The sequence below is a fragment of the Tinamus guttatus genome, unplaced genomic scaffold, assembly GCF_059628265.1.
Source record: "Tinamus guttatus ecotype Peru unplaced genomic scaffold, ASM5962826v1 Tinamus_guttatus_pri_ptg000934l, whole genome shotgun sequence".
NCBI lineage: Eukaryota > Metazoa > Chordata > Aves > Tinamiformes > Tinamidae > Tinamus > Tinamus guttatus.
This window is the reverse complement of record NW_028289468.1, coordinates 20,092-33,552: the sequence shown is the minus strand read 5'-3', so window position 1 is coordinate 33,552 and position 13,461 is coordinate 20,092. Positions and strand designations below refer to the sequence as shown.

Genomic DNA, 13,461 nt, shown 5'->3' with positions numbered 1-13,461 from the left:
GACACGCTGGGACACGCCGGGACACGGGGCCGTGCTCCGCACGCCGGGATGTGGGCACGGATCCGGGCTGGGATGGACGGGGACAGGCACGGATCCGCACCGGGACACGGATCCGCTCCGGGACACGGATCCGCACCGGGACACGGATCTGCACCAGGACACGGATCCGCTCCGGGACACGGATCCGCACCGGGACACAGATCCGCACCGGGACACGGATCCGCTCCGGGACACGGATCCATGCTGGGACACGGGCGCGGATCCGGGCTGGGGTGGCGGGACGTGGGCACGGATCCATCCCGTGGGGACGCGGGGGGCGCTTGGGGAACGTGGGGTGGGTGGGGTGAGATGTGAAGCTACTGGGAGGTGCTGGGATAAACTGGGAGGCACTGGGAGCCACTGGGATCCGCTGGGAGCTCCCGGGATCCACTGGGAGTCACTGGGAGCTACTGGGATCCCGGGGGAGTCACTGGAAGCTGCCGGGAGGTGCCGGGATAAACTGGGACCCACTGGGAGGTCCTGGGATCCACTGGGAGATTCTGGGTCCCACCGGGATCCGCTGGGAGCTGCTGGGACCCCCGGGGGGGCGCTGGGGACGGGGGGTCCCGGTGCCCCCTGACCCCCCCCGGCCTTGCAGCCCCCCCCGGGAGCCGCCGCGGAGCCATGGCGGGGGGTGGGGGGCAGTAGGGGGGGCCGCAGCTGCTCAGGGCTGTTTTAGTGCCAGGTTCCCCCTCCTCAAATGCCTCAAAACAGGTTTTTTTCCCCCCAAAACCCCCTGTGCCCCCCCCGTACCAGCAATAACCGTCTCCACCGGCCGGGCCCCCCCCCGCAGCCCCCCCGGTTCTGCACGAAGCGGAGCCCTGCCCGGGACGAGGAGGGTTTAATTAACGTGGGGGGGCGCGGGGGGGGCCGGCTGCAGCGCTCATTAAAGGATGTAATTAACGTAATTAACCCCCGGCTGGGCCTGGTGCTGCCCCCCCCAGTGGGGGGGGGGCTTCGAGCTGGGCTCTGCAAGGGGGTAAAGCGGGGGGGGGGGCAGATTGTGGGGGGGCCCTTCACCCCCCCCCGAGCAGGGGCAGGGCTGGGGGGGGGCGATAGCTGGGGGGGGGGGGGGGGCTGCACCAAGGGCTGTTTGCCCAGGGTGGGGGGCAACGGTGCCCCGGGGGGGGGTCCTGGTGCCTGGGAGGTCCCAGTACCTGGGGGGGGTCCCAGGACGTTCCCGGTCCCGGGGGGGGTCCTGGGGGGGTCCTGGTACCCAGGGGGTCCTGGGGGGGGGGGTCCTGGTGCATGGGGGGGACCCGGTGCCTGGGATCCCCAGGGGGGTCCTGGTGTCCAGGGGGGTCCTTGGGGGGGGGGTCCTGGTGCACGAGGGGGGGGGTCCTGATGTCCGGGGCCGGTCCTGGGGGTCCCGGGAAGTTCCCGGTCCCGGGGGGGGGTCCTGGGGGGGTCCTGGTACCCAGGGGGTCCTGGGGGGGGGGGTCCTGGTGCATGGAGGGGTCCTGGTGCATGGGGGGGTCCCAGTGCCTGGGATCCCCAGGGGGGTCCTGGTGTCCAGGGGGGTCCTTGGGGGGGGTCCTGGTGCACGAGGTGGGGTTCCTGATGTCCGGGGCCGGTCCTGGGGGTCCCGGGAGGTTCCCGGTGCCGGGGGGGGTCCCGGGGGGGTCGCGGGGGGGGTCACTGCGCCAGCTGCCGGATGCGGGCGTCGATGGCGGCGAAGTTGCCCTCCACCACGGCCACGTTGTCCTGCATGGTCTTCTGCACCTGGGGGGGCGCGGGGGGGTGAGCGGGCTGGGGGGGGCACCCCAACCCCCCCCGCGGTGCCACCCACCTGCGCCAGCAGCGCCGCGTTGTCCCGCAGCGCCCCGGCCATGGCCGCCTGCGTCGCGTCCAGGTGCGCCAGGAGCTGCCCGAACTGCAGCGCTGCGGGGGGGGCACCGCCGCGTCCCCTCATCGGTGTCCCCATGGCACCGCCGCATCCCCTCCGGCCCCGCGGTGTCCCCACGGTGTCCCCACGGTGTCCCCTCCATCCCCACGGCACCGCCGCGTCCCCTCATCGGTGTCCCCACGGTGTCCCCTCCGGGCCCACGGTGTCCCCACGGTGTCCCCTCCATCCCCACGGCACCGCCGCGTCCCCTCCAGCCCCGCGGTGTCCCCACGGTGTCCCCACGATGTCCCCTCCGGCCCCACGGCATCCCCTCTGGCCCCATGGTGTCCCCTCCGGCCCCACGGCGCCACCATGTCCCCTCATTGGCGTCCCCTCCGGCCCCTCCAGCCCCACGGTGTCCCCTCTGTCCCCATAGTGCTCCCGCTGCCCCTCCGTCCCCACACCATTCCTGCTATCGCCCCACTGTCACCGCTATCCCTGCTGTCCCCGTGATGTCCCTGCTGTCCCTTCACTGTCCCCTCACTGTCCCTCCATCCCCATGACGTCTCCACTGTCCCCACAGTGTCCCCGCTGTCCCCTCACTGTTCCCTGCTGTCCCACCATCCCCACGATGTCCCCGCTGTCCCCATGGTGTCCTCGCTGTCCCCACTCTCCCCCCGTCCCCGTGCCGTCCCCTCCGTCCCCGCGCCGTCCCCTCTGTCCCCTCCGTCCCCGTGCCATCCCCGCGCCGTCCCCGCGCCGTCCCCGCGGTCTCACCCTGCTCGTGCAGCTCCCTCAGGGCCACCAGTCTCTGCACCAGTGCGGGGAGGCTGCCGGCCGTGGCCCCCCAGCGCTGCACCGTGTCGTAGAGCTGCTGCACCTGGGGAGCGCGGACGGGGGGCCTGGTGTCCCCTGGTGTCCCCTGGTGTCCCCTGGTGTCCCTCGGTGTCCCCCCGGTGTCCCCCAAACCCCCCGGTGTCCCCGGTGCCCACCTTGCTCTGCGTGTCGGCGTCCTCCACGGCCGCCTTGTGCTTGGCGATCTCGTTCACCTTCCCCAGGACGCTCTGCGGGACGGAAAGGGACGGGATGGGATGAGACAGGATGGGACGGGATGGGACGAGATGGGGCAGGGCAGGATGGGATGGGATGGGATGGGGCAGGATGGGATGAGACGGGATGGGATGGGACGGGACGGGACGGGACAGGATGAGACGGGATGGGACGGGACGGGATGAGACGGGATGGGACGAGACGGAATGGGACGGGACAGGATGGGATGGGACGGGATGGGATGGGATGGGATGGGATGAGACGGGATGGGATGGGATGGGATGGGATGGGATGAGATGGGATGAGATGGGATGGGATGGGATGGGACGGGGTGGGACGGGGCGGGACGGGGTGGGACGGGGCGGGATGGGGCGGGATGGGGCGGGATGGGATGGGATGGGACAGGACGGGATGGGATGGGATGGGATGGGATGGGATGGTTCAGAACGGGATGGGATGGGATGGGATGCGGCGGACCAGGGGGCTGACCCCCCCCCCGCGCCCCCCCTCACCTGCAGCCGGGCCTCCACCTGGTCCAGCACGGCCACGTCCAGGGCGCCCACCTTGGCCTGCAGCAGCTCCACGGTGTCCTGCGGGGGGGCGGTGAGGGGGGGCACCCGGGGGGGGCCCTGTGTGTGTCCCCCCCCCGGCCCCACTCACCATGAGGCTGGAGCCCTTGAGCCCCACGGCCAGCGGGTTCTGCGGAGAGACGGTGTCAGCGGGGACCGGGGGGGACGGGGGGGGACGGGGGTGTCGGGGGGGGGGACGGGATGGCCCTGGGGGGGGACCGGGGGGGACGGGGGGGGACAGGATGGCCCTGGGGGGGACAGGGGGGTGGGGGGGATGGGACGGCCCTTGGGGGTTGAGATGATGCTGGGGGGGGCCGGGCAGCGCTGGGGGGCTCGGGATGCTGCGGGGGGGGGACAGGATGGCCCTGGGGGGGACAGGATGGTGCGGGGGGGGGGCTGGGATGGTGCTGGGGGGGCAGGACGGTGCTGGGGGCTTGTGGTGCCGTGGGGGGGTGGTGATGCTGTGGGGGGATGGTGACACTGCGGGGGGTTGGTGACACTCTGGGGGTTGGTGACACCGCGGGGGGGTGGTGATGCCGTGGGGGGGTTGGTGACGCCGTGGGGGGTCGGTGACGCCCTGGGGGTCGGTGACGCCGCGGGGGGGCTGGGCCACACCTGGCCGTCCCCCTCGCAGCGCACGGTGGCCTCCAGCTCCGCCAGCCGCTTCTCCAGCTCCGCGACCTGCCGGGACGGGGGCACCGGGCACGCGGGGTTGGCGGGGGGTGACAGGCGGGTCCCCCCCGCCGTGTCCCCCCCCGCCGTGTCCCCCCCGCCGTGTCCCCCCATCCCCGCCATGTCCCCCCGTCCCTGCTGTGTCCCCCCCCCCGCAGTGTCCCCGCGGTGCCGCTCACCTTGGCGGCCTGCGCGAAGCGCTCCTGCTCCGGCCGCGCGTGCAGCTCGTAGGTGACGGCGCCGCCGGGGCCGGGCGCCGCGGCCGGGCTCCGAGTGCCGCCCGCGCGGCCGCTCTTGGCCGCCTCCAGCTGCAGCAGCAGCCGCCTGCGCGCGGGGCCGGGGGGGACGGGGGGGGACACGGGGGGGACACGGGGGGCATGGAGGGGACACGGGGGGGACATGGGAGGGGACACGGGAGGGGACACAGGGGGGGACACGGGGGGACATGGAGGGGACACACAGAGGGGACGGGGGGACACGTGGAGGGGACACAGGGTACACGCAGTGGGGACACAGAGGGGACACGGAGGGGACACGGGGGGGACACACGGTGGGGACACGGAGGGGACACATGTTGGGGACACACAGGGGGGACACATGGCGGGCACCGCCGTCACCCTTGTCACCAGGGGGACGTCGCTGTCCCTGCCACATCCCCTCCTTGTCCCCTCCGTGTCCCCCCCTTGTCCCCTCCATGTCCCCCCCGTGTCCCCTCCGTGTCCCCTCCTCATCCCCTCCATGTCCCCCCCTTGTCCCCCCCGTGTCCCCGCTCACTTGGCCAGGGCGCCGTCGGGGTCGGCCAGGTTCACGGTGGCCTCGGGCCCCAGCAGCTTCTCCAGGTGGCTCGAGAGCAGCTGCTGCTTCAGGGCGGCCACCTGCCTGGCCAGGGCCACCGGCGTGAGCTGCTCCTCGGCGGCCGCGTCGGCCACGGCGCCCTGCGGGGACGGGGGTCACCGGCACCGTCCCCGGCACCGTCCCCGTCACCGCGGGCGGTGGCACCGGTGGCACCAGGACTCACCTGCAGGCGCTCCACGTCCCCCGCCAGCTCCTGCACCTCGTGCAGCAGCCGCCGGTACCGCTGCTGCGGGGTCTCCTTGGCGCCCGTCCCCTCGCCGAGCTGCGGGAGCCGTCCCCGTGTCCCCAACGCCACCGTGGTGCCACGCGGGGACGTCCCAGTGTCCCCAACCCGCGGGGACATCCCCATGTCCCCAACCCCGCCGCGGCGCCGCGTGGGGACATCCCCGTGTCCCCAACCCGCGGGGACATCCCCGTGTCCCCAACGCCACCGCGGTGCCGCGCGGGGACGTCCCCATGTCCCCAACCCGCGGGGATGTCCCTGTGTCCCCAACCCCGCCGCGGCACCACGCGGGGACGTCCCCGTGTCCCCAACCCGTGGGGACGTCCCCGTGTCCCCAACGCCACCACGGTGCCGCGCGGGGCCATCCACGTGTCCCCAACCCGCCATGGTGCCACGCAGGGACGTCCCCGTGTCCCCAACCCGTGGGGACGTCCCCATGTCCCCAACGCCACCACGGTGCCGCGCGGGGACGTCCCCGTGTCCCCAACCCGCCATGGTGCCACGCAGGGACGTCCCCGTGTCCCCAACCCGCGGGGACGTCCCCGTGCCCCCAACCCCGCCGTGGTGCCGCGCGGGGACGTCCCCGTGTCCCCAACCCACGGGGATGTCCCCGTGTCCCCAACGCCACCACGGTGCCATGCGGTGACGTCCCCGTGTCCCCAATCCATGGGGACGTCCCCGTGTCCCCAACCCGCGGGGACGTCCCCGTGTCCCCAGCCCCGCCGTGGTGGCGCCGCGCTCACCAGCTCGTACTCTCCCGACTCATAGCCCGTGCGCTTGCTCTTGCCGATGCGGTCCGAGAAATCTGCGGGAAGGGGGGGGGGTCGGCGCTGCCGTCACCCCCCGGTGACAGGGGTGTCCCCACGGCCCCCCCGGCTCACCCAGGCCCTTGGTGCCCACGCGCTTGTCCTTGAACTTGTCGTAGGCGGCGTTGGGGTTGACGATGAGGTGCTCCACGCTGGCGCTGCTCAGCTCCTCCTGCAACGACGGCGGCGTCGCCAGGGCACCGCGGCGGCACCGCGACGTCCCCGCGTCCCCCGAGACGGCACCGCGACGGCACCGCGATGTCACCGCGGCACCGCAACGTCACTGCGACGTCACCGCGACGTCCCCGCGTCCCCCGCGACGGCACCGCAACGTCACCGCGACGTCCCCATGTCCCCCGCGACATCACCGCGGCACCCGCAACGTCACTGCGACGTCACCACGGCACCACGACGTCCCTGCGTCCCCCGAGACGGCACCGCGATGGCACCGCGACGTCACCGCGGCACCGCGACGTCCCCGCGTCCCCCGCAACGCCACCGCGACGTCACCGCGACGTCACCGCGACGTCACCATGACGTCACCGCGGCACCGCGACGTCCCCGTGTCCCCTGCAACGCCACCGTGACGTCACCGCGGCACCTCAACATCACCGTGGCACCCGCGACGTCACCGCGACGTCACCGCGTCCCCCGCGACGGCACCGCGGCATCCGCAACGCCACCGCGACGTCACCGGGCACCGCGACGTCCCCGTGTCCCCCACGGCACCGCGACGTCACCGCGACGTCACCGTGTTCCCCGCAACGCCACCGTGACGCCACCACGACGTCACCGCGGCACCTCAACATCACCGTGGCACCCGTGACGCCACCGTGACGTCACCACGGCACCGCGACGTCCCCGCGTCCCCCGAGACACCACCGCGGCACCCACCACGTCACCGTGTCCCCCACGGCACCGTGACGTCACCGCGACGTCCCCGTGTCCCCCGAGATGCCACCGCGGCACCCACAATGGCACTGCGGCACCCGTGATGTCACCGCGACGTCCCCGTGTCCCCCGCGACATCACCGCGGCACCACGAAGTCCCTGTGTCCCCCACGGCACCCATGACGCCACCGCGACGTCACCGCGGCACCCGCAACGTCACCGCGATGTCACCGCGACACCTCGACGTCACCGCGGCACCCACGACACCACCACGTCCCCCACGACGTCACTGCGTCACCGCGACATCCCTGTGTCCCCCGCAACGCCACCGCGGCACCTGCAATGTCACCGTGATGTCACCGCAGCACCGCGACGTCCCTGTGTCCCGTGACACCACCACAGCACCCACAACGTCACCACAACGTCACCGCGACGTCACCGCGACGTCACCGCGGCACCCGCGATGTCCCCATGTCCCCCACAACATCCCCGTGGCACTCATGATGTCACCGCGGCACCCGCAACATCACCGCATCACCGCGATGTCATCGCATCCCCCACGACGTCACCACGTCCCCCGCGATGTCACTGCGGCACCGCGATGTCACCGCGTCCCCCATGACGTCACCGCGTCCCCCATGACGTCACCGTGACGTCACCGTGGCACTACGACATCACCACATCCCCCGCGACGTCACCCATGTCCCCCGTGACGTCACTGTGTCCCCTGCCACGTCACCGCATCACCCGTGACGTCACCGTGTCCCCCGCGATGTCCCCGCGCTGGGGGGGGCGGGAATCCCGCGGCTGCTCCGCCCCTTCCCGCGGGATTCCGGTGCGGATGGGGGCAGGGGGGGCTCTTACCAGCTCCTTGCGGTGCCGGACGTGGGAAGGTCACGGGAAGGTCACGGGAAGGTCACGGGAAGGTCACGGCAGGGTCGGGGCGAGAGAGAGACAAAACGGGGTCAGGGGGGACGCGGCGCCGGGACCGGGAATAGCGCGGGGGGAGCGACGGGACGGGCGGGACGCGGCTCCCGGGACCCCCGCGGGCCTGGGAATCCCGGGGGGGCTCTGGGACCCCCCCGCGGGCCTGGGAATCCCGGGGGGGCTCCAGGAATCCCGGGGGGGCTCCGGCTGCAGGAGCCGGCCGGGTTGGTGCATGCGGGACACGGTGCAAGGCAGATGCGGGATGCGGGATGTGGGGTGGATGTGGGATGCGGGATGCGGGATGCAAGGTGGATGCGGGATGAGGGGCAGATGGGGGATGCAGGGTGGATGCGGGATGCAAATGCAGGGTGCGGGATGTGGGGTGCGGATGCAGGATGTGGGGTGCAGGATGCAGGGTGCAGATGCGGGATGTGGGATGCAGATGCGGGATGGGGATGCAGGATCCAGGATGTAGGATGCAGATGCGGGGTGTGGATGCGGGATGCAGGATGTGGATGCAGATGCAGGATGCAGGATGTGGATGCAGGATGTGGGATGCTGATGCGGGATGTGGGATGCAGGATGTGGGATGCGGGATGTGGGATGCAGGACACGGATGCAGGATGCGGATGCGGGATGCGGATGCGGATGCGGGATGCGGATGCAGGACACGGATGCAGGATGTGGATGCGGGTGCAGGATGCGGGATGTGGGATGCGGATGCAGGATGCGGGATGCGGGTGCGGGATGCTGATGCAGGATGCGGGTGCAGGATGCGGGTGCGGGATGCGGGATGTGGGATGCAGGACACGGATGCGGGTGCGGATGCGGGATGCGAATGCGGGTGCGGACGCAGCGAGCGCGGCGGCGCGGCGCTTACTTGTGCAAACTAGTGTCCAGGCGGGGAGGGGAGCAGCGGGGCGAGAGCGGGGAAAACGCAGTGAGTCCCGCGCGGCCGCCCCGGAGCAGCGGCCGGAGCCACCGGAGCGGCCGGAGCGTCCGGAGCCACCCGGAGCATCCGGAGCGTCCGGAGCCACCGGGAGCGTCCGGAGCCCCCGGGAGCCACTGGAGCCACCAGAGCGTCCGGAGCATCTGGAGCCCCAGGAGCATCCGGAGCCACCGGGAGCGTCCGGAGTCACCGGAGCGTCCGGAGCGTCCGGGAACTGCCCCCAGCCCCGCCCCCCCCCCGCTCCCCGGAGCAGCATCCGGGGCCGCACGGAGCCGATCCCGGGGCTGCGTCTGCGGGAGCCGTTGGGATTTCACCCATCCCGGGGGTCCCCCCGGCCCTGGCGCCGCGAAGGGCAGGGAGCGTCGCGACCCCCCACAGGAAAGGGGATCCGCAGGGATCCGTGGGGATCCGCAGGGATCTGAGATGGATCCGCAGGGACCTGCAGGGTCCAGGTGGATCCAAGGGGATCTGAGCTGGATCCGCAGGGATCTCAGCTGGATCCATAGGGATCTGCAGGGCCCAGGCGGATCCGCAGGGATCTGAGATGGATCCACAGGGATCTGAGATGGATCCTCTGGGATCTCAGCTGGGTCCGCAGGGATCTGAGATGGATCCATAGGGATCTGCAGGGCCCAAGCGGATCCGTAGGGATCTGAGCTGGATCCACAGGGATCTGCAGGACCCAGCTGGATCCTCAGGGATCTGAGATGGATCCTCTGGGATCTCAGCTGGATCCTCAGGGATCTCAGCTGGATCCACAGGGATCTGCAGGGCCCAGGTGGATCCGCAGGGATCTGAGCTGGATCCACAGGGATCTGCAGGACCCAGGCGGATCCGCAGGGATCTGAGCTGGATCCATAGGGATCTGCAGGACCCAGGCGGATCCGCAGGGATCTGAGCTGGATCCATAGGGATCTGCAGGACCCAGGTGGATCCGCAGGGATCTGAGATGGATCCACAGGGATCTGCAGGACCCAGGTGGATCCGCAGGGATCTGAGCTGGATCCATAGGGATCTGCAGGACCCAGGTGGATCCGCAGGGATCTGAGCTGGATCCATAGGGATCTGCAGGGCCCGGGCGGATCCAAGCACCCGCGTGAGCACCAGGGATCATCCAGGGCTGCTCCGACGGATCCTGCTGCGACTTGGGCTGTTTTTATGGGATTGATCCCGCCGCCCCGTGTGTGTCCCCCCCCCGCCAGCCCCACATCTCCGGGCAAATCCGACGGGAAAGGGGGCGGTCACCCCCCTGGAGCCCGGCCCTGGGGACACAGCCCGGAGGCCACTTCTTGTCCCCCAGAACTGCAGTGGGTGACGCAGGAGGTGGCACCGCGACAGGGGACACGACAGTGTGACAGGGGACACGGTGCCGTGACGGGGGATGTGGTGTCATGATGGGGGACACAACACTGTGACACAAGGGGTGGCACCACGATGGGGGACACGGTGTCATGATGGGGGACACGACACTGTGACAGGGGACACGGTGCTGTGACGGGGGACCTGGTGCTGTGACAGGGGACACAATATTGTGACGGGGGACACGGTGCCATGACGGGGGACACAATACTGTGATGGGGGACACGGTGCTGTGACGCAGGAGGTGGCACCACGATGGGGGACACGCACAGCCATGGGGGACCCGGTGCCGTGCTGGGGGACCCGGTGCCGTGCTGGGGGACCCGGTGCCACGCTGGGGGCCAGGACCCGGTCCCGGTGCCGGTGCCGGTGCCGGTCCTTACCGCGTCGAACTCGGCCTGGTCGTCCTCGGGCAGGTCGCTGGTCTCGTAGACGTCCGGCTCGTTCCGGGCCTGGCCGCACGCGGCTCCGATGGCACCGGGGGCCGCCCGGCCCCGCCGGCACCGGGAACGGCCCCAAGGACCCCCCGCACCCCCGGTGCTGCCGTGGACACCGCGAACACCCCCCGTGTCCCCCCATGGACACCCCAAACACCCCCCGTGTCCCCCTATGGACACCGCGAACACCCCCCGTGTCCCCAGAACCCCCCGTGTCCCCCTATGGACACCCTGAACACCCCCCGTGTCCCCCGCACCTCCAAACACCCCCCGTGTCCCCAACACCCCCCGTGTCCCCCTATGGACACCCCAAACACCCCCCGTGTCCCCAACACCTCCGTTACCACCTCAGGTGTCCCCGACCCCCCCCAAATACCCCCGACCCCCCCCAGTTATTCCCTATTTGCCCCCCCAAGGGCATCCCAACCGCCCCCCCCCACAACGGGCACCCCCGACCCCCCCCCAGTTACCCCCATCCCCGGCCAGGGCCCCAGACCCCCCCCCCGGGCCGCCCCCCCCGATCCCCTCAGACCCCCCGATCTGCCCCAAACGCCCCCAAAACCCCCCGTCACCCCCAGGGCCCCCCGGGGCCCCCGATCTCCCCCAGACAACCCCGATCCGCCCCCAGGGGCCCCGATCCCTCCTCAGCCCCGCCCCAAAAGCCCCGAATTTGCCGCAAACGCCCCGAATTTGCCGCAAACGCCCCGAATTTGCCCCAAACGCCCCGAATCTGCGCCCAGCGCCGCGACCCCCGCCGCCCCCCGGCCCGGCCCGGCCCGGCCCGGCCCGGTTCGGCCCGCACTCACGATGCCGGGCAGGTCGGCGTACTTGGGGTCGGCCATGGCCGGCACCGGCACCGGGACCGGGACCGGGACCGGGATCGAGGCCGGGTCGGGCCGGGCCGGGCGGTGGCGGCGGGGAGGGGAGGGGAGGGGCGGCTCTCGCCTCTTCTCGCGAGATCTGCGGGCGCGGGGGACGCTGGGAGATGGAGTGCGGGAGCGGTGCGGGGGGGCGGACCGGGATTGGGGGGGGGGGGGCATGTAAGGGGGCGAATAAACCGGGGGGGTCGATGCACCGGGGGGGGGGACACGAATGCACTGGGGGGGGGTCAATGCACCGGGGGGGGGGAGGGAGGGGGTCAATACACCGGGGGGGGACACGAATGCACTGGGGGGGGGGGGTCAGTGCACCGGGGGGGGGTCAATGCACCGGGGGGGGGGGTCACGGACGCGAATGCACTGGGGGTGTCAGTGCACCGGGGGGTGAGGATGGGGGGGACACGAATGCACCGGGGGAGTCAATGCACCGAGCGGGGGGGGACATGAATGCACTGGGGGGGGACAATGCACCGGGGGGGGGGTGAATGCACCACCGGGGGGGGGGGCACGGTGGGGGGGGCACTGGAGGGTGACCCCGGTGAGAGCCCCCGGGGGGGGGGAGAGACCCCCCCCCTCAGGTTGGGACACCCCGGGGGAGGGGGAGGGGGCTGCAGTCAGGCCCTGTCCCCCCCCCGCGCCCGGACTGACCACCAAGGACACGAGTGCGCCCGGCCTCAGCTCCCCCCCCCCGCGCTGGTGCCCGCAGGACGCGGCGGGGGGGGCGGGGGGGTGAGTCAGGACTCCTGGGCCCCGCGCTGCGGGGGGAGGGGAGCCCGCGGCCTGCCCGGGGGGGGCGGGGGGGGCGGCCCTTTGTCCAGGCCGGGCAGGTGCCCTTGAGGCTGCAGCGCTCGGGCCGCGTCCCGGCCCCCTCCCCGCGCGGGGCTGGGGGCCTCCGTCACCCCCCCCTCCCCACGGGACCCAGGCGTCCTGCCCCCCCTCCTCAAATTGAGACAGGGGCCCAGGCGTCCTGCCCCCCCCCCTCAAATTGAGACAGGGGCCCAGGCGTCCTGCCCCCCCCACCCAATTGAAACGGCCCCAGACGGTCCCAGGCGCCCTGGTCCCTGCCCCCCCCTTGATGAATCAGCATTCGGGGGGGGGGCAATTGGCAGGGCTGGGGCTGCCCTTGCTTGGGGGGGGGGCACCAGGGGGGAGGGACAGACCCGCCCGGGGAGGGGGGCTCGGCTCCCCCACCCCCATCCCCATCTCCGTCCACCTTAAGGGCCGCGGGCGGCTCCACCTTAACGGCGGGGGGGGCGTGTGCGGGGGGGGCGGCCTCCCCCGCCTGGTACCGGGGCTGCGGCGGCGCCGCCGGTCACTGGAGCACCGGGCAGCAGCGAGCGGCGGCCGCCGGCACCGGCTCGCGTCCCGCACCGCGTCCCCGGGCGGCATCCGCATCCCTGGGCATCATCCCGCATCCCTGGGCGGCATCCCGCATCCCTGGGCGGTATCCCGGATCCCTGGGCATCATCCCGCATCCCTGGGCATCATCCCGCGTCCCTGGGCATCGTCCCGCATCCCTGGGCGGCATCCCGCATCCCTGGGCAGTATCCCGGATCCCTGGGCATCATCCGCATCCCTGGGCGATATCCCGCATCCCTGGGCGGCATCCCGCATCCCGCATCCCTGGGCGGTATCCCGGATCCCTGGGCATAATCCCGCATCCCTGGGCGGCATCCGCATCCCTGGGCGATATCCTGCATCCCTGGGCGTCATCCGCATCCCTGGGCATCATCCCGCATCCCTGGGCGTCATCCGCATCCCTGGGCATCATCCCGCATCCCTGGGCGGTATCCTACATCCCTGGGCGGCATCCCGGATCCCTGGGCGGCATCCCGCATCCCCGCGCACCGCCCCGCACCCCCGGGTCGCCTCCCGCATCCCTACGTGCCGCCCGAGCCCTCGGGAGCATCCGGCAGCTTCGGGGCGGATCCCGCGTCCCCGGGTCCCGCCCGCGTCGCCGGGAAGCTCCCGCCTTCCCGGG

The 13,461-nt window shown here is 72.3% G+C and overlaps 1 protein-coding gene across 1 annotated transcript; it reads right to left on the bottom strand.

The window, feature by feature from the left end:
- Positions 1–1,636: 1,636 nt before the first annotated feature.
- On the bottom strand, positions 1,637–11,525 carry LOC148591063 (dynactin subunit 2-like). The gene is made up of 14 exons (XM_088538153.1): positions 11,409–11,525; positions 10,549–10,617; positions 6,115–6,211; positions 5,977–6,038; positions 5,174–5,272; positions 4,930–5,090; positions 4,335–4,479; positions 4,099–4,164; positions 3,575–3,613; positions 3,427–3,504; positions 2,857–2,928; positions 2,642–2,744; positions 1,829–1,920; positions 1,637–1,761 (listed from the first exon to the last, which is right to left on the bottom strand). Exons 1-14 carry the CDS (start codon positions 11,442–11,444, stop codon positions 1,675–1,677), a joined length of 1,206 nt encoding a protein of 401 aa, XP_088394279.1. The 5' UTR covers positions 11,445–11,525; the 3' UTR covers positions 1,637–1,674.
- Positions 11,526–13,461: the final 1,936 nt, after the last annotated feature.

Bases quoted from the DNA above. Each gene is read 5' to 3' on its own strand.
- LOC148591063 (XM_088538153.1), bottom strand. From the start codon at position 11,444: ATGGCCGACCCCAAGTACGCCGACCTGCCCGGCATC. The intron at 10,618-11,408 runs GTGAGTGCGGGC...GCGTGCGGCCAG, and splicing joins ACGCCGACCTGCCCGGCATC to GCCCGGAACGAGCCGGACGT. The intron at 6,212-10,548 runs GTAAGGACCGGC...CCGTCGTTGCAG, and splicing joins ACCAGGCCGAGTTCGACGCG to GAGGAGCTGAGCAGCGCCAG.